The sequence below is a fragment of the Andrographis paniculata genome, unplaced genomic scaffold (genome assembly GCF_009805555.1).
Source record: "Andrographis paniculata isolate CXL003 unplaced genomic scaffold, ASM980555v1 Contig51END, whole genome shotgun sequence".
Lineage (NCBI taxonomy): Eukaryota > Viridiplantae > Streptophyta > Magnoliopsida > Lamiales > Acanthaceae > Andrographis > Andrographis paniculata.
In genome coordinates this window covers 1,522,312-1,546,682 of record NW_026137586.1, presented here as the reverse complement: position 1 = coordinate 1,546,682, position 24,371 = coordinate 1,522,312, and the positions used below count along the sequence as shown (strand labels likewise).

At 32.4% G+C, this 24,371-nt stretch overlaps 2 protein-coding genes across 7 annotated transcripts; one reads left to right on the top strand and one right to left on the bottom strand.

Annotated features, from left to right (window-relative positions):
* Positions 1-2,129: 2,129 nt before the first annotated feature.
* LOC127253512 (proliferating cell nuclear antigen) lies at positions 2,130-4,575 on the bottom strand. Its single transcript, XM_051278143.1, has 4 exons — positions 4,177-4,575; positions 3,371-3,523; positions 2,629-2,726; positions 2,130-2,542 (listed from the first exon to the last, which is right to left on the bottom strand). The coding sequence occupies exons 1-4, from the start codon at positions 4,493-4,495 to the stop codon at positions 2,318-2,320; spliced, it is 795 nt and encodes a 264-aa protein (XP_051134100.1). The 5' UTR covers positions 4,496-4,575; the 3' UTR covers positions 2,130-2,317.
* Positions 4,576-5,849: 1,274 nt separating this feature from the next.
* Positions 5,850-24,371, top strand: LOC127253797 (nudix hydrolase 9). 6 transcript variants are annotated; one of them, XR_007839340.1, is made up of 10 exons: positions 5,850-5,991; positions 6,089-6,163; positions 6,348-6,404; positions 6,619-6,701; positions 7,828-7,886; positions 8,998-9,146; positions 9,371-9,511; positions 21,569-21,727; positions 21,902-22,053; positions 24,221-24,371. XR_007839340.1 is itself a non-coding variant. In XM_051278563.1 (9 exons), the coding sequence occupies exons 1-9, from the start codon at positions 5,905-5,907 to the stop codon at positions 21,995-21,997; spliced, it is 906 nt and encodes a 301-aa protein (XP_051134520.1). In that variant the 5' UTR covers positions 5,850-5,904; the 3' UTR covers positions 21,998-22,187. The 6 variants fall into 6 exon arrangements, 4 of the variants coding, with proteins under 4 accessions (XP_051134520.1, XP_051134521.1, XP_051134522.1 ...); XR_007839339.1 differs by lacking the exon at positions 24,221-24,371 and adding an exon at positions 22,671-23,060; XM_051278563.1 differs by lacking the exon at positions 24,221-24,371 and having other exon boundaries at positions 21,902-22,187.

The following is a 24,371-nucleotide window of genomic DNA, read 5'->3' as shown; positions in this document are numbered from 1 at the left end:
ATTGGTACGAATGTACGATTCTATGTATCAAAGATCAGTAGACAGATCGGACAACCAACCAGCTGCCTGCAAGCCTACAACTCTCCAACTCGAAGTTTGATATGTTAAAATATGAAAAAGGTTCAAGATGAAAGAAAATGTGTATCTCATTGTCTTACTCCAACAAAAAATAAAATAACATTTTCTTTGAACATTGATTGCATGCAAATAAAAAGTCAAATATGGAAGGAAAAAAATCTCACTCTCATTCCAAAATAAGTATCGATTGACTATTATCTCTTCCTATGACATTTATGACGAAGTAGATATGTCAAAATTCATCCTATATGCATAGATTATATATGTGTCCAAAATTACTTGACCTTTTGTACAGTGTCAATATTTAATTGGCCAAAAAGGCAGCCTTGTATATTATATATATATACTTCCAAGATTGTTTAGGTTAAGTTTTTCATTATCTGCTTTAAAAAAAATTAAGAGAGCGAGTCGAAAACTATATTTTGCTCTTCTCGCATAATATTTCAAAAAAAAAAAAAAACTCAAATTTCATGTTATAATAGTATGTTATTTATTTTTTGTTGAAGGAAAATTTACTCATTTGTTAAGAGAATTTGTAAAAGAGTTTGTCCACGTGTTGAAATGAAAAAATCGGAGAAGATTTTATACATGTTCTTAAGTGAAAAACCAGCTCGAAGTTGTTGATTCGTGAAGTCGAGATTTTATGCATGTTCTTAAGTGAAAAACCAGCTCAAAGTTGTTGATTTGTAAAGTCGAAGATGATATTTTGAAAATACTTCAGCAATATATTATGACAAACTGCCGAATGTTTGTTTGGTTAAAAGGAGATTTGAAAGAGAATTTAAAAAGAAAAAGCTCAAGCTCCCTACACCCTCGTCCCATCTCAGAACACAAGCCAATGGAAGTTATGGTCTTGCACACATATGATAGAAAAACAAATACATTTTAGTTTAATATTTATGGCTAGAAATTTGTAAAATTTGTGTAAAAAGTTTTTGTATTTTATTCGTGCGCCTTAATCATAGTGGAATTGCTTAAGTTGATACCCAGACATAGACCGATTGAGTGCCGAATTAGATCAACAAACTTTGATATGCATTTCATTATACACAGATTTTCATGTGCAAACAACAAACATACCACAATTCTGACCACAACAAATTTTGATAATTTACATGAATTTTTACTACACATATCACTCAATTTAAGTAACACACTTTCACTTATTTGATATTATTCGTTTTTCAAAAAAATTACATCAAATACACTTTTTTAATCATAAAAAAGTATATCAAATACTAATTATTTACTTTTTTTCCAAACTTCAAAATTTTTAAAAATTTCCAAAAACCCCTTATTTAAACAAATCCTATTCATATGTTCAAATTTAATTTTTCAAAGTAAGAAAACACATCTTTGTAAAACTGTCATATTCAATTCAATATAAAATTCCTGTTCACCAAATATTTTTTAATAAAATAATTTTTAATGTAATATAAATAATTATGTCAAAAAATATAAAATATACTTTTAATTTGAATATTTAATTTTTTAAATTTTTATAATAAGTATTTAAATTTTTTTACATTTTGTGGAAAATATTTTGTATTATTATTATTATTTTTTAAATAATTAAAAGTGATGCCAAAAAAGTGGACCAACATTAATTATAAAGTATTAAATGTATTCTATTCGTTTTATTTGCGTGTATATATATTTATAAAAGCACTACAAAAATTGTCTAAAAAATTAAAGCAATGAACAATATTGCTCAAATTTTGAAGGATATGTTTACTTATAATTTAATCGTGTATTTTAATGTATATAATAAATCAAATATAATACTTTATAAAAAAATTATAAAATAACTAATTAATCTAAATTAAAATTATTATAAATTTTTCACAGAGAAAAAAAAAAATTGTAGATTTGACAGGGAAAATTAAACATTCAAAATTCACTTAAAATATCACACCTAACAATCAATTTCCCTAAAAATAATAAAATAACCTAAATATTAACAAGATTTTTCTTGAAATTCAGTATCCAAGCAACATAAGAATTAAGAGAAGCCCCCTGAAATCTCAATTATGCTATAACAAGAAGCTAAATGAACACCACAGAAATGATCATCCTACATAATTAACTTCAAAGAAAATCTCAAAAGCTCAAGAACCATGTTTCAAATTCAGCATAATGTCTCCTAAACCAACGATGAAACTTGAAAAGAAACGCAGCAACAAAGATATACAAGAAATGGCGCACAAAAGAGCTTACCGGTATATCGCGAGCAATTACCTCAAGGCTTAGTCTCTTCTTCGTCCTCCTCTATCTTCGGCGCCAAGTAGAATCTGATATATCCCATTTCTGCAATCTTGTATTCGACCACAACCGGAAGCTCTGAAGACAGGCTTATGGTGACCGAGTTCGACAATGGAGTTGCCTTAGTGAAGGAGTTGAGATATCGCAGCGCAAATGTTAAGGAAACGGGCTCATGCATTTCTATTACCACTGCTTCTTCGGGCTGCATTGTAGTAAACAAAGGTAATAAGATTTATTTTGAGGCCCTGAGATCGTGTGCTTTCAAAAAGGGTTGGGTAGCGATCGAACCTTGTCGACAGTTGAATTTTGCCTGCAGACAACATTTGCAGTTCCGATGTCGCCTCTTGTGGAGAATTTTACGCCTTCCTTTGTTACAGAGATCACGACTGCACGGACCAATTGTATCAACAGTTCCATTATGTAGAGTTTATGTAACGTAAATTAAAGGGCTGTAATCCATATGATAATTCATCTGAAAAAATCTGAGGAGTTCCATTAGAAATTTTAGTAAAAGATACTAATCCATGCTTGGTTGTAAATTAAGGGTGGGTGGGTTTGAAAGATTTCCCCGGATTTCTACTACTCATTTTTTCACTATAAAAATATCAAATAAAATATCTATTTTCTATTTTTTATATTATGCTAAAAATTAATTTTATATTCAAAACATCACATCAACACTTATTTATACCACATCATAATAATTCCAATTCAAATTAAACCCTCAAAACACCATAATATTGTATTCTTTTGTGAATTTTACTATAAACTTTTAATATTTCCTAAAAAGATATCAAATCAAACAATTAATTTTCTTTTTTTTAATAGTATTATACTACAAATCTATTTTATATTTAAAAAATCACATCAATATTTATTTATATTATATTAAACAACCATTCAATTTTTTACTATTAAAAAATCCAAACCCACATACAAACACACCCTTAAGAGGCTTTTAGTTCGCTTCGCCTAGGGATTCAAATTTTCATGAATTAAATAAATTCTAGGATAATGATGCCGTGATTACCAGTGTCACCAATGCTGCTAAGATCCTTGCAAATTCTTGCAAACTCAGCTGATGGCATTCTGACTATAGCATGGTACTCCGCTTCAGGAATTCCAAGATGCTCACTGTCTATGTCCATAAGCTTCATCTCAAAATCTGCAATCTTATCTTGATCTGTGATGCATAACACAAAAGATGGGTGCTCAAAACAAAATATTTAACTTCCGAATATCAATAATGCACTTAAAAAAGAAAGTTATGCCAGACTTCTCAACAGTTAGCAGATTCTTTCATTCACCTCTAAAATCCAAAACAACTGCAAAACAAATATAAAGCTTATTTGGTGCGCATCAAACTTAAAGAGCCATTGAACACCTCAAACTTCTACACAAATGACTCGTGAATTGCAAATATTTTACCTAACAGAGCCAAGCTTTATGTTTGAACTCATTCTCTTTTAGCATCTTCATTAAGATAATAAAAACACTAGTTTCCTAAAAGAAAACAGAGTGATCTTCAAACCAGTGCACAAGTTCATCTAATAAATTAGGACAAGAACTCTTAACTACAAGATTTAGCTGATAAAGCCAATACGAATATAAAAACAGTTAATTCTCAACAAGCAGCTGAATCAGAAAGGAAGACGAATCATTTCACCAAAATCTCGCTTCAATAACGATTTAATAGATGCATTCAGTCATCCTTTCGACTAAAGTGCAAATAATCATCGAAAAACAACACGATTGAAAAAAAAAAAAAAGTGTGAAAGCGAAAAAGATGATCAACAATTAAATTAAAGAGACGGAAATAAGAAATCAAACTCTTACTGGGGGTTTCAAACATAAAAGTGACAGTATCGCTGCCGTCGTCCGCCTTGAGCGTGATCATGTCGTCGTTGCCGGCGCACTTGAGCATTTTGGACATGTTATTGAGGTTCATGCCCATGGAAATGTTGCGGTCGCACCGGTAGTGCTCAAACCCCTCCGATCTGAGCAGCAGCGCAACCAGAGCGACATGGCTCGAATCCATGGCCTGCAGCGAGAATCCTGTGGCCGAGCAATCGAAATTCGCGTCGTTCACCAGATCCTTAATCGCCTCCATCACCTTCTTCAGCAGACTTCCCTGCACCAGCCTCAGTTCCAACATCTTTGCAAAGCTTAGTCGATCGCTTCGGAGGGAAGATTCAGGCTAGGGTTTTGAAATTTTTGGGGGTGAAATGAAGGGTTAGGGTTCTTATATATATAAGGCGGAGAAGCTGAAATGCGGTGGGAAAAAATTGGAGGCTTTGATTGGCGGGATTTGGAGGTCAATTTTGGAATTACACACCTTTTCGTTCCCGCCAAATTTGTGGATGTTATTGGGAGATTGGATTCTTTCATGGGCTTATCTAGCCCATTTATTTTTTTAAAGCCCATCTACAGTAAAGAGATATAATGGAAAAGGGAAGAGTTTAGCGTAGTACTCCTCCTTCTCACATTGCATGTTTGGATCACGGTAGATACGAAAATTTATGATAAATATAATTAGTGGATAATTAAAGATATATTAGTAAAAATAATTATATATTAAGGTTAATATAACTAATTAGTTTAATTAAAATTTAAAAAAAATTAAATTAAAAAATTAAAAAATGAGATTAAAGTATATAATTGACATGGGACGTGGGACAGCTATAAACGATAATATGGATATGTAGGTGGGACCAAGAGAGTATATATTATTTTTGTTCTAATTCAAAATATTATTTTTACTATTTTCGTCAGTCTAGTTTTAAAGTATTATTTTCTTATTTTAGAAAAAATAATTATATACTAATATTAAAATATTTTTTTAACTTTTACTTAAATTACAAACATACTATTACATATTCAATTACCTTATATATATACACATAAAGTCAAGGGCAAAAATATCAAATTTTTTTACATACTTTCACTGACTAATAAGATACTACTCATTCCATTATAACTAAAACTATTTCTTTTACTATTTTCGTTCGTCATATTATAAAATATTTCTTTTTCTATTTTAGTAAAATTAATTGTACACCAATACTAAAATATATTTAACTTTTACATAAATTACAAGCGTACCATTACACATGCTGCAATCATACCCTTCCAACTTGCCCTTACTTTACTAATAAGGTGTTTTTGTTTGCAAAAAAACAAATGCCACTCTTTCACCGGAACTGATAAAATATTAAAAATAAATTATAATATTTAAAATTTGATTAAAATGTATAATTACATTTAAAGATAAATAAATTATATTAAAAAATAGAAAAAAATAAATACTTTGGGTATTATTTTATTATAAATAGACTTGATAAAAATAAATTTGTCATTGAAATACCATAATCTATTATTAAAATATAAATAAAAATACAAAAGCAAAAGCATCTGATCCGGATTGAAAGTTGCATAGGATATTCTCACTATTTTTATTTATTTATTTATTTTAAGAACTGGAAGTATTTTTCTATGCAGAAATACAGCGAATGACTTAAAAAAAAAAAAAAAAAAAATCCTGCCGGAGCGAGCGTTGTGGAGATCATGGAGCACAGATCCGGCGGCGATGGCACAGATTCTCAGGCATACAGGCTACTTCTTTCATGTCCATCTGGTCTTTCCCCGTCCCAGGTAACAACACCACCTCGAGCATCCTTGTTTGTTTGCAAGCTTTCCCAATACTAAAACGGAACTGTTGTTGGTTTGTAATGCTGTTTGTGAATGCCAGTTGTCGGTGCGATTTGATCCGATCTATGATAGGATTCCCCATCCGGATTATAGCTTGGAGAGCTCCATTTCTGAGGTAGTTGTTTCCAGCTTCTGGATTCATTTTGGATGATCAAACTTTTTAAAATTAAATTTCAATTTCTGGTTGGAAGGTGTGAGTATAATCGTTTTCTAGAATGATTACAGTGATTTTGCAGCACCAGTTATTCACCATCAAACGCTACAAGGTTATACGTAATTGTGCTTCTTTTAATTGCTAGATATGGGATAGGAGAGTTCTTCAAAATCCGTCTTTGTACAATGGATTGAAGTTCAGGGTATGTTTATGCTTGATACTGTTCACAATGTACTGTTTTTCTTGTCTTTTCTCGATTATTTATTACTTACAGCTGTTCTAGGTAAGCAGAACTCAATAGAATAGTTGCTCTAATTTTTGGATGTAGCATGAATAAATAGATATGCATAGACGGGAATTTTGTCACGTAGTTGACGAATGATGCGTTTGTTATTTATTAGTTGATAACTTGACAGTATGGTGGACACACTTTCGGTGACGGGGCCAATCCTGGTCAGAAGAATGATACTTGTCTTCACCTTGGCTTGACAGATTATAGGTTCTCTCTCTCTCCCTCTCTTTCTGCTTGTCTCTCTCTATGTGTGTGTGTGTGTTCTGAGTGTATTTGTGCACAATGACTCCTTGCTGAAATATATGCTATTTAAGTTGCTTTTTGGATGAGTTTTTGTTTTTTGGTTGAATGATGATGGATTACCATTAACCTACATAACTGTTGTAGCAGCCTAAAATCAGATGGAACCATTTTTATGTTTCCACTTGTGTGTTCAGTATATAGTTAGTTGTGTGACTGTTGATATTGGATATGCCATGCTTTCTGATTCTCCTTTCACTGTGATTCTTATGGCCACTTTTTTTTTTCTGTGCAAGGTAGTATCAAATTGTTCTAAAGAATGATGCTTTATTCAACAAAATATTGCTGATTAATGTTATTCGGTGTAACCTTTCATATTATACCTGAAGAAAATTTCAAAATAGACTGTGTGTGTAGTGGATTTTTTGGAGTGTTGAGTGTGTATATCAGTGGGTGTTTTTGGTTGATTTGATTAGTAATCAATAGTAATGCATTGTTAAACATATTTCGGGTATTTGGGAATGATTTGATGATATAGTTGAATGAAAAATTGATGGCTTGTTTAATTTATATTAGTCCTAGTTTTCGTTCCTTCATTGTTTCATTATCTCCAGTGATCCTAAACAAAATCTTTATCTAGGGAAATTTGTGAAATGGAAACAAACATAATTAAGGTGCCATAGGTGCTAAAACTTAAAATTGAAGGGAAATTTGTTAAAGGAAATAAAAAATCCATGAGCGTGTGAATTGTGATGAGATGGAATGGAACTTGTTATGAATGCTTTTAGGTTTTATACATAAACTTCAAAAAAAAAACAAAAAGAAAAAAAAAAAAAGAAAAAGAAAAAAATGGAGTCTTTGATTTATGGTTACATGTTGAAGAGTCTTGACATAAGGCATGTGCCTCGCAACTATTTTTGGAAATGAAGTTTCTCCAATCTCCATGTAATAGTAAAGATCAATATAATAGTTGAAACTTTTATGTACATAACTTGCACTTGAACTTTGCCTTTGTATTATTCCTCTAGGGTTCTTTGATCTCTCGGTATAAATGCTACATATGTTTTTATCTAACTTTAGTTATTTTGATCAGGACATTTGTGGGGACAAATTTGAATCCTCTTTGGGAAAGATTCCTTGCTCCGACTGAAGGTAAATCTACTTAATTTCAACATCCTGTAAAGGCTAACGGGATTCTTATGGTGTCATATTTGAGTGACTTATGATTCTACTTGTCAACTGTGTAAGTATTCCCCTTAGTGCTATTATCAACAACTTGCTTGCTATGGTTAAGCATTAGCAGATTTGGCATACTCTGTCTACTTTATCATTAAAAAAAAAAAAAGTGCATTCTGAAATTAAAAGTTAAAGACAAGAGGAACATTAAATAGATTGGAGAAATTGAAACCATTGGAGAGTAAAGAGAGAAACATTTATCTGTAATGCAATTTTCATGTGGGAAATCCACTACAGATACCGAGGCTGTGCTAGCAAGATTTTAAATGTTCACATGCTATATTCCCTACATGGAATATAGTCGACCAAACAGGGGTCCTAGATTAAGTCAAATTATACCTTGGATGATTCAACTGAGTCTCCTGGCATTAATGTTATTTGGGTTATGGATATTACCTCTGTGAAAGATAAGCTCATGAAACGGTTCTATATAATGCTTGGAAAGAAGACAGTCCATCCCCAAATTATGCACTTTGTTGTTTTTTATTAAGTCGAACCACAAGAATCTGAGCAATTGTGTAGCTCTGCTAGTTATTCCAGAAGTGTTGCTGCTCTTGGTTTTAGAAGGTTAGACCCTTTCCAGAATCATTCCATGTAACCTGATCCCATATCTATTTATTCTGTGATGGATTCCTGGAATGAATTGGATTAAAAATCCTAGCACCACAGTGAATGTAAAGTAATTCTTGTGGTTGCCATTGTGTGTGTGCCTCTGGGTCTAGGGTTTGAAAAGTTAACTTGAAAAGTCCATTGCAGCCATGTGTGAAGTAGTTGCTGTCATGTATCATCCTACCAACTCCATTCTAGGCCTACCAAGGCATCGGATCTGATGTCATATCATAAGAGCATTGTCTATTTCAGTGATATGATCATGCATGCTTGGGTGATTCTGGGGAAGCCTTAATGTATATTATTTGTTTCACTTGATCGACACTATAATCAACTGCATAACCTGATTACTTTATGAAAAGTGTTTTGAAGGTTTAAATTGTGAAATTTGATATGCAATACTAAAATAACTTTGTAGATGATGCAACAAAATGCCAACATACATCTAATCCTCTTGGTAATGGTGCTATTGTGGAAACATCCGACAAAGAGATTGTTGTGCTACAAAGAAGTACCAATGTTGGTGAATTTCCTGGACACTTTGTTTTCCCAGGTGGCCATCCTGAGGTACTACTTAAATGAATATGACTTCCTTTTGTGCCGTGTTTAACTCTGTGTACTTTCATTTCATCATTTGTTAGTTGAGATGCAATTATGCAGCTCTAATTTGACCTCCTAAAGGCTAGCTGTTGAATTTTTTCTAGCAGCATTAAATGTTGATTATCTCTATCATTATAACATAGTGGTTTTGTATTTGACTATCTTTGAGTTGCTGTGTTGGTTTCGGACAGCCAGAAGAAGTTGGCATAACAAGTCATGACAATGCTAAAGAATTAACCCATCAGTTAGTCAACAGAAAGGTTTCTCAAGAAATGTTCGATAGTATTATTCGTGAAGTAGTTGAAGAAGTTGGAGTTCCTGCCAATACCCTGGTGAGTATAATCCTTGAATATATTTCAATGAAATCATATGTGAGATGAATTTTCTCTTGCATGACTGTTTGAACATGTTTTTATGGTTTTTTTGGTGTTTTATTCTTCACTCTGGCTCTATGATATCAATGTTTTTTACATTGTCTTCGTTTCATTGTTAATTTTGCCAGTATAAACTATGTTCACTTTTTGTGGCACTTTTTGAATATGTTATGGTTTATCATAGGAAAAAAATATCTACATGCACAATAACTACTACCAACTAATTCTCGACAAGTTCCAATGTGTGCTCCTTATCCACTTTTAGTTACCATTTGTTGGATATTATATTAGTATTCCAAAAGTTCTTGACTCTTTGGATTGGATATATGATTAGTAGTTTAAAAGCAACTACTTATCATGCTTCCTGGGACAATATATTGATAAGAGGTAAGATTAGGGTTTTACGATGGAATAAAAGAGCATTAGATCTTGACATATTGCAAATGGTTGGATCTTGAATTAATAAAACGATGTTGTTGAAGACCCTAATATAATCTATCAAAATTACATTTATACTCTTTTATACCGATGAGTTTTCAGGTCGAACTTAGGAATTTTGAGATATGAAATTAAATTAGAAAAAAATACTTATATATAGTCTGACAGGCGAAAAAACGATAAATGGCTCGCTGGCAAGTAGGCAAAATAGACAGAAAATAAAAAAAATCAGTAAATGTGAGCGGAGCGGTGGAAGCAAGCGGAGAGATGGCTGATGAGTAGTGAGTGAAGTGAAGATGGAGGCGAGAGGAGCGGGAAGGATGACAATGAGCGGTGTACTTATAGTAGTGAAGATTAGGGGTGGAAATAGGCCAGGCCAGGCCAGGCTTTGGTTAAATAGGCTTGGCCTGTCTTAAAAAGATATGGCCTGAGCCTGGCCTACCAGCCTGAAAAAAAATATTTTTAAAGCCTGAGCCTGGCCTTTTTAAAAGCCTGGCCTGGCCTACGAGCCTGTTTAAAAGGCTACATAATAATTTATTATTATTATTATTATTTTTTTTTTTTTGTAAATTTCGTACTATAAATAAAAAATAAAACAGATACAATTATTTATATTATATATAAAAAAATAAAAAATTCTATTTTTTAATGACAAAAATAATCATTTTTATTGCCATATAAAAATACAATATATTATACTAATAATTTGCAAAAAAACGTATATTACAATTCATTCAAATATATATATAATTATTGGGAATAAGTCATGCAAACTCCAGACAAAAGCTGATAGAAATTACTGCATAATGACATTAAAAAAAAAAAACAGTTTACATCAATCTATTGTCATTATTATATATAAAACTATTCTTATTTTATAATAATAAAAAATAATTTTATATAATAATAATATTATTATTAAACAGGCCGGCCTGTTTAGTAAATAGGCTTTTTCATAAGCCTAAGCCTATTCTGTATATATAAACAGGCTTTAACAAAAATCTGAACCTGGCCTTTCTAATAAATAGAACAGGCCAGGCCAGGCTTGATGTAGGCCAGGTCATAGGCCCCTGACAGGCCGCCTGGCCTATTTCCACCCCTAGTGAAGATGAGTGAGCGATGAGTGATATAATATGATGTAAGGATGTATTGAGATGTGTGTAAGTGATATATGCATTACTAAATGGGTAGAAAATTCATGGATGTTGTAGTATTTTAGAGGATCGAAATCGAAATGAAACACATAAACTAAATATATACTTTTCTTAGAACTTGAAAAATAAAACACAAATCGTAAACAAGAACTAACAAACACACGCCTATTGTGGCTCAAAATATTCAAAGGTATACTCCAATAGACGAAGAACAACCCTGAAAACAACAGCACGATGGTCGATGGCCAACGAACACCCACTGGTGATTTAATCTACAACTCCAAATCGAAAAGTCCACACTTTATCGGAATCAGTTCGATTTAGGGATAATCGAACCGTAGAAAACCTCACCAATCACTCTTCAAGGCACATAGAAGACTCGTCTCTCGATTTTACGGTAAATCGGCAGGAAAAACTCAGTGTCGAATTCACAGTGACTGAAGGAAGAAAATATCGCGAGTGATAAAGAGAATATTAGTGAGAGATGAACACAACAGTGATGCATATAGAATTAAGGGAGAAGGGCAACAATATATATATCACAGTGGACGGCTCTAATCTTTGCCTAAAACCGGCGGATGAGATTAGACTAGGAGGAGACCGAGTCATAAACCGGGTCAGACACGGGTAGGCTGGAAGCGGATCTTGGGTAAAAAACTCAACATTTCTCCACTTTTTTGGTCAAAATTCACACGGACGGACACGAATATCATCACAGCCACACACTTATACTCAACTACACTTGTAAGTAAATGCCAAAAAAAATAAATATGACAAGTTAATCAAAAGTATCAAAATTCAAAATATTTAAACACAACTCGAATTTTGAAATAGGTAATCGCTTAGTGCCTGTATCAGCCGGGATTGAATTGGGAAGGAATTTATTTGAGTTTTCTTTAGCAACTATATCACGTATGAAATGGAATCTAACATCAATATGTTTAGTTCTATCATGAAAAACTGGATTTTTGCACAATTGAATCCCTGACTGACTATCCGAGAAAACTTCTACCTTACCTTTCAAAAACCCAATTTCAGTCAACAAGTCTTTAAGCCATAAAACTTCTTTAATTGCTTCTGTAACAACAATATATTCAGACTCGATAATCGACAGCGCAACTATGTGTTGCAACTATGACTTCCAACTCAGACAAGAACCACAGAATGTAAACACATAAGAAGTAGTAGACTTTCTACTCATCTTGCATTGCTTGAAACTATTCATTTTTATGTTCTGATCTTACAGCTTCACTAAAAGTTTTAGGTTCATTGCCATCAAGAGAATCAAACATACTAAAAGAATATGAAGTTAAATCATAATCATCTAATCTAGCTGGAGGCCTAAATTTCTCCTTGGTGTTCATTAACACACGGACCAGCACTAGATACACATAAGTTTGAACCACTTGGTACATAAATATCACTTTTAGACCTCTCTAAAACTGAAACAGCAGCTGAAACATAATTAAATTCATCATATTCAGACATAAAATCAGTTTCAGCACTCTTTCATTCAAAAGAATTAACAGGATATCTATTAGACGCCACCGTATTTGGACTATTATCACAATCAGCAGTGGTTTTGTTTAGACATGGCATATCATGTTCATTACAAGTCACGTCACGGCTAATTACAGCTTTAAAACTTGGATAGTTTTTACACCATAATCTATAACCTTTAACATTTTCGGAATATCCCAAGAAAACACATTTTTCAGCGCTTGGTTCAAGTTTATCAGATTTTATAAAAGTAAAAGCAGCACAACCAAAAACCTTGAAATTTGAAAAATCCACAGGTTTTCCTAACCATACTGTTTCAGGGGATTTGCCTTCTAAGGCCCTGGAAAGAGATCTAGCTAACAGCTTCTCCCAAAACTTTTTGGATAAACCCGAGGAGGCTAACATGCTCATTATTCTCACAAGGAGAGTTCTATTCATCCTCTCAGCCACCCGATTTTGTTGGGGTGAGTAAGGGACTGTTTTATGCCTAGTTATGCCAAATTCAACACACAAAGAATCCATCCATTGGTTACAAAATTCTAGTCCATTATCAGTCCTTGAATATTCGATTTTATGTCCTTTTTGGTTTTCTATTAAAACTTTCCGGTTTTTTAAAAACATCAACAACATCAGAGTTGTTTTTCATTAGAAAAACCGTTACTTTTCTTGAAAAATTATCAATTATAGATAAAAAAATATATCTATTTCCACTATGTGTGGGTTCACTAGAAGGACCCCACACAACACATTAGGGGATGAGGTGTTTTGGAATCGGACTCTATGTTGTTTACCAAACACAGAATCATCACAAAAAGGCATAGAGGACACTTTACCTTTACCAAAACAACCACTTTTGCTGAAGATTTCTAAACGTTTGTTATTAATATGACCTAGTCTTTTATGCAACAAGACTATTTTGTCATCACACATGAAATTAGAAGCATTTTCAACACACATTACTGACTCCACCTTAGTAACATATAGGTTATTTTTCCTTTTATCCTTAAACACAACCATAGAACCTTTAAAAACTTCCGTTACACCATTACCCCATTTTCCCTAAAGTCCTATATCCTCTAGCCCAACACAAGATAGCAAATTATTACACAAATCAGGCTCATGTCTCACATTGTTCAAAGTTAATACAAAACCAATTTAAGTCAACAAGCCTTTAAGCCATAAAGCTTCTTTAATTGCTTTTGTAACAACAATATATTCAGACTCGGTAGTCGACAACGCAACTATGTGTTGCAACTGTGACTTCGAACTAACACAAGATCCAGACAATGTAAACACATAAGAAGTAGTAGACTTTCTACTATCTCTATTATTAGCATAATTAGAATCCACATAGCCTTTTAAAACAACCCCCTCTTCACATTGTTTATGCATCAATCCTAAGTTATTTGACCACACAAACAATGCAACAACCATTTCAAAGCAACCCAATGTTCCAACCCCAAATTAGACATATATCTCTCAAGCAACTAACATCATATGCATTATCGGGTCTAATACTAACCATGAGATACATAGCTGAACCTATGACATTCGAATATGACACATTTTTCATATATGTAAGATCTGAATCACTTCTAGGACACTGATTTTTACTTAAACAAAAATGAGAAGCAAGTGGCACATTAACAACTTTGGGGTTGAACATATTAAATGTTTTCAGAATTTTATCAATATAGGTAGGCTGCCCCAAAAACAGATTTTTGTTTTGCCCATCTCTTTTAATATGCATACATAAGATGACTTTTGCATCACCAAGAAATTTCATTTAAACACTTGTTAATTTAATTTATAATTTTCAGATTTGGACTAATTAACAACATATCATCAACATAGATCAAAAGAAATACAGGTGTGTTGTCAACAGTCTTAAAATGCAAGCCATGATCATATTCACCTCCTTTAAAATTTAAAGATTTTATGCACTCATCAAACTTTAAATTCCATTGTCTTGTTGATTGTCTCAAACTATAAAGAGATTTTTTAAGCAAACACACAAAATTAGACCTATTTTTATCTACAAAGCCCTGGGGATGTTTCATGTAAATATGTTCATCCAAATCACCATGTAAAAATGTTGTTTTCAGATCAAGTTGTTTAAGTTACCAATCAAAATGAGTTACTAAAGCAAGCATACATGAACAATAGAAAATTTTTTACTATGGGAGAAAATATTTTATTATAATCAATGTCCTCTTTTTGTGTAAAACCTTTTGCTACTAATCTTGCTTTAATCCTAATATTTTGTTCACCCTCATTTTTAACCTTAAACAACCACTTGCAATCAATGAAAAAAAACATTTTTCAGGCTTTGGGAGTAATTCCCAAATTTTATTCACTTTCGAAGAATTCATTTCATCTTGCATTGCTTGAAACTATTCATTTTTATGTTCTCATCTTACAGCTTTACTAAAAGTCTTAGGTTCATTGCCATCAAGAGAATCGAACACACTAAAAGCATATGAAGTTAAATCATAATCATCTAATCTAGCTGGAGGCCTAAATTTCTCCTTGGTGTTCATTAACACACGGACCAGCACTAAATTCACACAAGTTTGAACCACTTGGTACAAAAATATCACTTTTAGACCTCTCTAAAACTGAAACAACAGCTGAAACATAATTAAATTCATCATCTACAGACATTGAATCAGTTTCAGCACTCTTTCATTCAAAAGAATTAACAAGATATCTATTAGACTCCACCGTATTTGGACTATTATCACAATCAACAGTGGTTTTGTTTAGACATGGCATATCATGTTCATTACAAGTCACGTCACGGCTAATTACAGCTTTAAAACTTGGATAGTTTCTACACCATAATCTATAACCTTTAACATTTTCGGAATATCCCAAGAAAACATATTTTTCAGCGCTTGGTTCAAGTTTATCAGATTTTATAAAATTGAAAGCAGCACAACCGAAAACCTTGAAATTTGAAAAATCCACAGGTTTTCCTAACCATACTGTTTCAGGGGATTTGCCTTCTAAGGCCCTGGAAGGAAATCTATTTATAATATAAGCTACAGCTTCTCCCCAAAACATTTTGGATAAACCCGAGGAGGCTGACATGCTCCTTACCCTCGCAAGGAGAGTTCTATTCATCCTTTCAGACACCCGATTTTGTTGGGGTGAGAGTAAGGGACTGTTTTATGCTTAGTTATGCCAAATTCAACACACAAAGAATCCATCCATTGGTTACAAAATTCTAGATATTTTATTTTATGTCCTGCTTGGTTTTCTATTAAAACTTTCCGGTTTTTAAAAACATCAATAACATTAGATTTATTTTTCATTAGAAAAACCCATACGTTTCTTGAAGAATTATCAATTATTGACAAAAAAAATATCTATTTCCACTATGTGTGGGTGACATCGCACATTAGGGGATGAAGTGTTTTGAAATTGGACTCTATATTGTTTACCAAACACACAATCATCACAAAAAGGCATAGAGGACATTTTATCTTTACCAAAACAACCAATTTTGCTTAAGATTTATAAACGTTTGTTATTAATATAACCTAGTCTTTTATGCCACAATACTGTTTTGTCATCACAATTAGAAGCATTTTCACACTCATTACTGACTCCACCTTAGTAACATATAGGTTATTTCTCTTTTTATCCTTAAATAAAACCATAGAACCTTTAAAAACTTACGTTACACCATTACCCCATTTTCCCTCAAGTCCTATATCATCTAGCCTAACACAAGATAGCAAATTATTACACAAATCTGGTATGTATCTCACATTGTTCAAAGTTAATACAAAACCAATTTAAGTCAACAAGCCTTTAAGCCATAAAGCTTCTTTAATTGCTTCTGTAACAACAATATATTCAGACTCGGTAGTCGACGGCGCAACTATGTGTTGCAACTGTGACTTCGAACTAACACAAGAACCACACAATGTAAACACATAAGAAGTAGTAGACTTTCTACTATCTCTATTATTAGCATAATTAGAATCCACATAGCCTTTTAAAACAACCCCCTCATCACATTGTTTATGCATCAATCCCAACTTATTTGACCCACACAAATAATGCAACAACCATTTCAAAGCAATCCAATGTTCCAACTACATATTAGACACATATCTACTCAAGCAACTAACATCATATGCAATATTGGGTCTAGTATTAACCATGAGATACATAACTGAACTTATGACCTTCGAATATTGCACAATTTTCATATATGCAAGATCTGAATCACTTCTAGGAAATTGATTTTTACTCAAACAAAAATGAGAAGCAAGTGGCACATTAACAGCTTTGGAGTTGAACATATTAAATTTTTTCACAATTTTATCAATGTAGGTAGGCTGCCCCAAAAAACAGATTTTTGTTTTGGCTATCTTGTTAATATGCATACCTAAGATGACTTTTGCATCACCAAGAAATTTGATATCAAAATAATCACTTAAACACTTGTTGATTTGATCTATAATTTTCAGATTTGGACTAATTAACATCATAACATCAATATAGATCAAAAGAAATACAGGTATGCTGCCAGCATTCTTAAAAAATACAAGCAATTATGATATTTACTTGTTTTAAAATTTAAAGATTTAATGCTCTCATCAGATTTTAAATTCCATTGTTTTGGTGATTGTTTCAAACCATAAAGAGATTTTTTAAGCAAACACACAAAATTAAACCTGTTTTATCTACAAAGCCCTCGGGCTGTTCCATGTAAATATATTCATCCAAATCACCATGTAAAAATGTTGTCTTCATATCAAGTTGTTTAAGTTCCCAATCAAAATGAGTTACTAAAGCAAGAATAACACGAACAGTAGAAAATTTTACAATGGGAGAAAATATTTTATTATAATCAATGACAAAACAATTTTCAGGCTTTGGGACTAATTCCCAAAGTTTTATTCACTTTCAAAAAATTCATTTCATCTTGGATTGCTTGAAATTATTTATTTTTATGTTTCGATCTTACAGCTTCACTAAAAGCCTTAGGTTCATTGCCATCAAGAGAATCAAACACACTAAAAGCATATGAAGTTAAATCATAATCATCTAATCTAGTTGGAGGCCTAATATTTCTCCATGTTCTTTCATTAACACACGGACCAGCATTAGATTCACACAAGTTTGAACCACTTGGTACAAAAATATCACTTTCAGACCTCTCTAAAACTGAAATAGCAGTTGGAATAGAATTAAATTCATCATTTTCAGACATAAAATCAATTTCAGCACTCTTTAATTCAAAAGAATTAACAGGATTTCTATTAGACTCCACCGTATTTGGACTATTATCACAATCAGCAGTGGTTTTGTTTAGACATGGCATATCATGTTCATTAAAAGTTACATCACGGCTAATTACAGCTTTAAAACCTGGATAGTTTCTACACCATAATCTATAACCTTTAACACCTTCGGGATATTAAAAAAAAACACATTTTTCAGCCCTTGGTTCAAGTTTATGCAAAACCAAAAACTTTCAAATTTGAAAAATACACAGGTTTTCCTAACCATATTGTTTCAGGTGATTTGCTTTCTAAGGCCCTAGAAGGAGATCTCTTTATAATATAAGTTGCTGTAGTAACAGCTCTCTCCAAAACTTTTTGGATAAACCCGACGAGGTTAAAATGCTCCTTACTCTCACAAGGAGAGTTCTATTCATCCTTTCAGCCACCCGATTTTGTTGGGGTGAGTAAGGGACTGTTTTATGCCTATTTATGCCACATTCAACGCACAAAGAATCCATCCATTGGTTACAAAATTCTAGTCCATTATCAATCTTTAGATATTTGATTTTATGTTCTGTTTGGTTTTCTATTAAAACTTTCCGATTTTTAAAAACATCAACAACATCAGATTTGTTTTTCATTAGAAAAACCGATACTTTTCTTGAAACATTATCAATTATAGAGAAAAAAAATATCTATTTCCACTATGTGTAGGTTCACTAGAAGGACCCCACACATCGCACATTAGGGGATGATGTGTTTTGAAATTGGACTCTATGTTGTTTACCAAACACACAATCATCACAAAAAGGCATAGAGGACACTTTATCTTTACCGAAACAACCACTTTTGCTTAAGATTTCTAAACGTTTGTTATTAATATGACCTAGTCTTTTATGCTATAAGACTGTTTTGTCATCACACGCGGAATTAAAAGCATTTTCAACACACGCGGAATTAGAAATATTTTCAGCACACATTACTGACTCTACCTTAGTAACATATATGTTATTTCTCCTTTCATCCTTAAACACAACCATAGAACCTTTAAAAACTTCCGTTACACCATTACCCCATTTTCCCACAAGTCCTATATCCTCTAGCCCAACACAAAATAGCAAATTATTACACAAATCAGACACATATCTCACATTGTTCAAAGTTAATACAAAACCAATTTAAGTCAACAAGCCTTTAAGCCATAAAACTTCTTTAATTGCTTCTGTAACAACAATATATTCAAACTCGGTAGTCGACAGCGCAACTATGTGTTGCAGCTGTGACTTCCAACTCACACAAGAACCACACAATGCAAACACATAAGAAGTAGTAGACTTTCTATTATCTCTATTATTAGCATAATTAGAATCCACATAGCCTTTTAAAACAACCCCCTCATCTCATTGTTTATACATTAATCCCAAGTTATTTTACCCACATAAATAATGCAACAACTATTTCAAAGCAATCCAATGTTCCAACCCCATATTAGACATATATCTACTCAAGCAACTAACATCATATGCATTATCGGGTCTAATACTAACCATGAGATACATAATTGAACCTATGACTTTCGAATATGGCACAATTTTCATATATGCAAGATCTGAATCACTTCTAGGTTACTTATTTTTACTCAAACAAAAATGAGAAGCAAGTAGCCCATTAACAACTTTGGAGTTTAATATATTAAATTTTTTCAGAATTTTATCAATATAGGTAGGCTGCCCCAAAACCAGATTTTTGTTTTGCCATCTCTTTTAATATGCATACATAAGATGACTTTTGCATCACCAAGAAATTTCATATCAAAATGATCATTTAAACACTTGTTGATTTGATCTATAATTTTCAGATTTGGATTAATTAACACATATCATCAACATAGATCAAAAGAAATACAGGTATGTTGTCAACAGTCTTAAAATGCAAGCAATGATCATATTCACTTCTTTTATAATTTAAAGATTTTATGCACTCATCAAACTTTAAATTCTATTGTCTTGGTGGTTGTTTCAAACCATAAAAAGATTTTTTAAGCATACACACAAAATTAGACATGTTTTTATCTACAAAGCCCTCGGGCTATTTCATGTAAATATGTTCATCCAAATCACCATATATAAATGTTATTTTCATATCAAGTTGTTTAAGTTCTCAATCAAAATGAGTTATTAAAGCAAGCATAACACGAACAATAGAAAATTTTACAACGGGAGAAAATATTTCATTATAATCGATGCACTCTTTCTGTGTAAAACCTTTTGCTACTAATCTTGCTTTAAACCTAATATTTTGTTCACCCTCATTTTTAACCTTAAACAACCACTTGCAATCAATGACAAAACAATTTTCCGGCTTTGGGACTAATTCCCAAGTTTAATTCACTTTCAAATAATTCATTTCATCTTGCATTGCTTAAAACCATTCATTTTTATGTTTCGATCTTACAGCTTCACTAAAAGCCTTATGTTCATTGCCATCAAAAGAATCAAACACACTAAAAGCATATGAAGTTAAATTATAATCATCTAATCTAGTGTGAGGCCTAATATTTCATCTTGGTCTTTCATTAACACACACGGACCAACATTAGATTCACACAAGTTTGAACCACTTGGTACAGAAATATCACTTTCAGACCTCTCTAAAACTGAAATTGCAGCTGGAACATAATTAAATTCATCATTTTCAGACATAAAATCAGTTTTAGCACTCTTTAATTCAAAAGAATTAACAGGATTTCTATTAGACTCCACCGTATTTGGACTATTATCACAATCAGCAGTGGTTTTGTTTAGACATGGCATATTATGTTCATTAAAAGTCACATCACGGCTAATTACAGTTTTAAAACCTGGGTAGTTTTTACACCATAATCTATAACCTTTAACACCTTCGGGATATAAAAAAAAAAAAACATATTTTTCAGCCCTTGGTTCAAGTTTATCAGATTAATAAAAGTGAAAGCAACACAATCAAAAACCTTGAAATTTGAAAATTCCACAGGTTTTCCTAACCATATTGTTTCGGGGGATTTGCCTCCTAAGGCCCTAGAATGAGATTTATTTATAATATAAGCTGCTGTAGTAACATAAATTTGGCCCTAGAAGGAATGGCTACTGCTGAATTGGTGATGTTTTCTCAAAAAGATTCAACGTGGGATTGCTTCTTGTTGTTGGAGGGAAAGTTGAGTGTATTGACTCGATCTCACTATTATACCTGACCAATTAATGATTGTTCTTCATCCCATTCCAATCTATAGCAAGGCAGCAGCCTTGGTTCTTGTGTTAAGCACCCTGTGATTAGCATAATCACATGTTTGAAAAAAATCTTGGACTAGAACTAGTCATTAAAGACGACAGATTATGTTTTTCAAAAAACCCAATTATGTATGAGAACCAGTCACGATCACGGCATTTCTGTGTATCTAATTATCCTGAAGTTTGTTCTCTACTCAACATGAGTTGTTTATTTCAACAAAATTTAAATAAAAACCTCATACATAGTGTAGTATTCGATTGTGACCAGTGACTGCCTATGAATCTTCCCAGATTCGACTTTCTATTCTAAGCTTGATTTCGATCATATGTATTGCCACATCTAATGCTATCATCATTGTATACTGCACAAACAATTGGAGTGACTTGACGACATTGAATTTCCTTATTACACAGGATACACCAGTGTTTATTGGGATATCCCAGCGGGTGCTGAACGTTAGACCGACAGCTTTCTTTTACATTAAATGCAGTCTTCAATCAAAGAAGATTCAACAACACTATCGTGGTGCTCAAGATGGCTTCGAATCCACTCAGATCTATACTATGCCAATGGTCAGTGTCGCGCAACTTTCACTTGGCTACTGCGAGTTGTGTCTTTGATTTCAAGTTTCTCGAATTTCGAATGAGAATTGCTGCATGTTGCGCAGAAATGGGGTTAACATTTCACTCAACTTTTCAAAACCCTCTCACGATTCACTTATTTATTAATTATCGTATTCTTTTCAGATCGAGGTGGCTGCAGCTGCGCGTAAAATGCCTGGATGTCATGAAGGTGGCTTTGCATTGTATAAGTTGATGCTTGATGCTGTCGGAGAAAAGTGAAAGATTATATCCACTGCTGAATCAAGATCGATCGTTCCTTTCTGTTTTTTTTCCAGGTAATGTTCTTTAGAACACAAACCTTTTTATATCAAGGAAGAAGTTTATGCTCTATATATAATGAATGACCACATACAGTCTTGTGTCTGGATGTTGAGTAAAATAATCTAAGGTACATCTGTTTTAATTGAAATGCATTAAATATTTTGTATAGAACTTATTGCATAATTCATCCTAATATAAATAAAAAATGTGCATAGAATCTCAATTTTGTGCACAAATTTGTGGATGAACAGGGGTGAATTATACAATAAATTTTATGTACAAGCTTGGTTTGTTGTTGACTACCTTTGAGATATACAGGCATTTAGAAATGTTTCGAATCCAAGGGCTTGTTTGGTTGGTAATTTTTTTTTAATTGAATTTTAGTTTGAATAGTGGTTTGAACATGATGTTTTTTCAGAGAAAATAATGTATGTTCCTACCGGAGGTGTGAAAAATGAATAGTAGAAAATTTAAGAAATAATTACGGTGAAATTGAAGTGCCAAATGTTTAGGTTTAGTCCCATATGGGTTATCAAGAAGTATGACTACTTAGGAGAGATAACAGAGTATAATAATGGATAACTTGTGTTTTTAGTTCCTCATGTGATTTTTTTTTTTTTTTTGCCTGAAGGCATCGAAAATTTGATCCTGTGACCTCATGATTACAAATTGTGGATCATGTGGAATTAGTCCTCCGATACCAAAGCTGCTTGCTTGGTGCCATCGTGGCCTACCGGAGATGATGTGTTGCACATGTGGCCATGCTATTAGTGCCACGTGTAATACTTTAAATTTATTCATTTCTTATTATCTTTTTAATGAGGCGAAACATATTGTATTTGTTTATTATAGCCCCAACAATTGACCTTGAACAAAGCATTTGATTTACCAATAAGTATAGTTGCAATTGTATAATAACTTCTCTTGCTAGGGGCATTGACTCGACAATGTTCGATATATTATCCTCGTAATCTAACTTTGTAGAAGCATACGCAATCTTTTTAACGACAGATTCCTATGTCTTTTTATTATGTTATGGATATTTCCGCATGATTTGGTGCATAAAAATATGTTAAAAAGTAAACATATTTGTTTTTTAAAGTTATCCACTAAGTATCCAAGGTAGGAAGCATGATGACTATAAGGAAATACGACAAAAATAGCCTTAAGTAGCATGTGATGTCAGTTAGAGAAGAATGAAAATTCATTTTACGCCCTTGGATTATTAGATTCAACATCTCGCAACTTCTATTAATATCATTCTCAATTATCATTATTTTTAGCATCGACAACGGCATCATAGATACAACGATGGTAAATCCATATGTTAATGAGATATAAAAATGACTATGCTTAGTACCAACAAAGACAATTATGAATAATTTTTCATTAAGATCAAGTGTCACAACATTCAAACCACAACCTTTATATTGTCTTTAAAGTGGAGTCCATCAAAATAATAATAATAATAATAATAATAATAATAATAATAATAGATCTCTGCATCTACAAACAAATTCAAGTAGGCACACTCAGATGCAAATGAAGAAGTGGAATTTATTAGTCTTAGCCTGCTTCATAGTCTATAATGCTTCCGCAGTGCATCGAGTTATATAATACCTTCTTGTATTTTAATAAAAATGCACGAAACATGTGTTTTATTTATTGCGTTTCACTTGTATTAATATAAAGTTTGCATGAACCCTCTTTTGTCCAAAATTGATATTTTTTTCTAAATAAAGACTTAAATTAAACAAGTTTTATACAAATAAAAAACGTAAAATATCTTAAATAATTTTTTTGAATAAAATAAATAAATAATTGGTTAATCGTTTGTTTTTATAGTTTTTGTAAAAATCAAAGTTATTTTTTTATTTGTATAAAATTTGCGTAACTTAGGTCTTTATTTATAACCAAATATCAGTTTTGGAGCAAGAGGGTATCTCGAGCAAACTTTGCATTAACACAAGGGAGTTTTACGTAGTAAATAAAATATAAGGTGTTTTGTATAATTTTATTGAAATACAAGGTGGTGTTATATAATTTACCCTTATAATATCATTGCAATTTATCAAAGCTATGTCTTTTAATTCCATATATATTTTGAATTGCAATCTTTTTTTGTTCATCATGTCTAATTTTAACTTGTATTTGGCTTGTATATGTCATTTATTTTGGCAGTTAGGCTATATGACGAAGTTATCCTTGACTTGTCATTCACAATTCCAATCCCAGCTACCTATGAAGAATTGACGCGTTGATGACTTTGATCTTGAAGATTATCTTTAACGCACATATGTCTTATGGTATATTTACAAGTGTAGTCTTCAGC

Excerpts from the sequence above, each read along its gene's own strand:
- LOC127253512 (XM_051278143.1), bottom strand. The coding sequence starts at position 4,495 with ATGTTGGAACTGAGGCTGGTGCAGGGAAGTCTGCTGAAGAAGGTGATG. Across the intron at positions 3,524-4,176 it reads TTTTATGTTTGAAACCCCCA|ATCAAGATAAGATTGCAGAT; the intron begins GTAAGAGTTTGA and ends TATGCATCACAG. Across the intron at positions 2,543-2,628 it reads AAAATTCAACTGTCGACAAG|CCCGAAGAAGCAGTGGTAAT; the intron begins GTTCGATCGCTA and ends ACTACAATGCAG.
- LOC127253797 (XM_051278563.1), top strand. The coding sequence starts at position 5,905 with ATGGAGCACAGATCCGGCGGCGATGGCACAGATTCTCAGGCATACAGG. Across the intron at positions 6,405-6,618 it reads ACAATGGATTGAAGTTCAGG|TATGGTGGACACACTTTCGG; the intron begins GTATGTTTATGC and ends ATAACTTGACAG. Across the intron at positions 9,512-21,568 it reads GAGTTCCTGCCAATACCCTG|GATACACCAGTGTTTATTGG; the intron begins GTGAGTATAATC and ends CTTATTACACAG.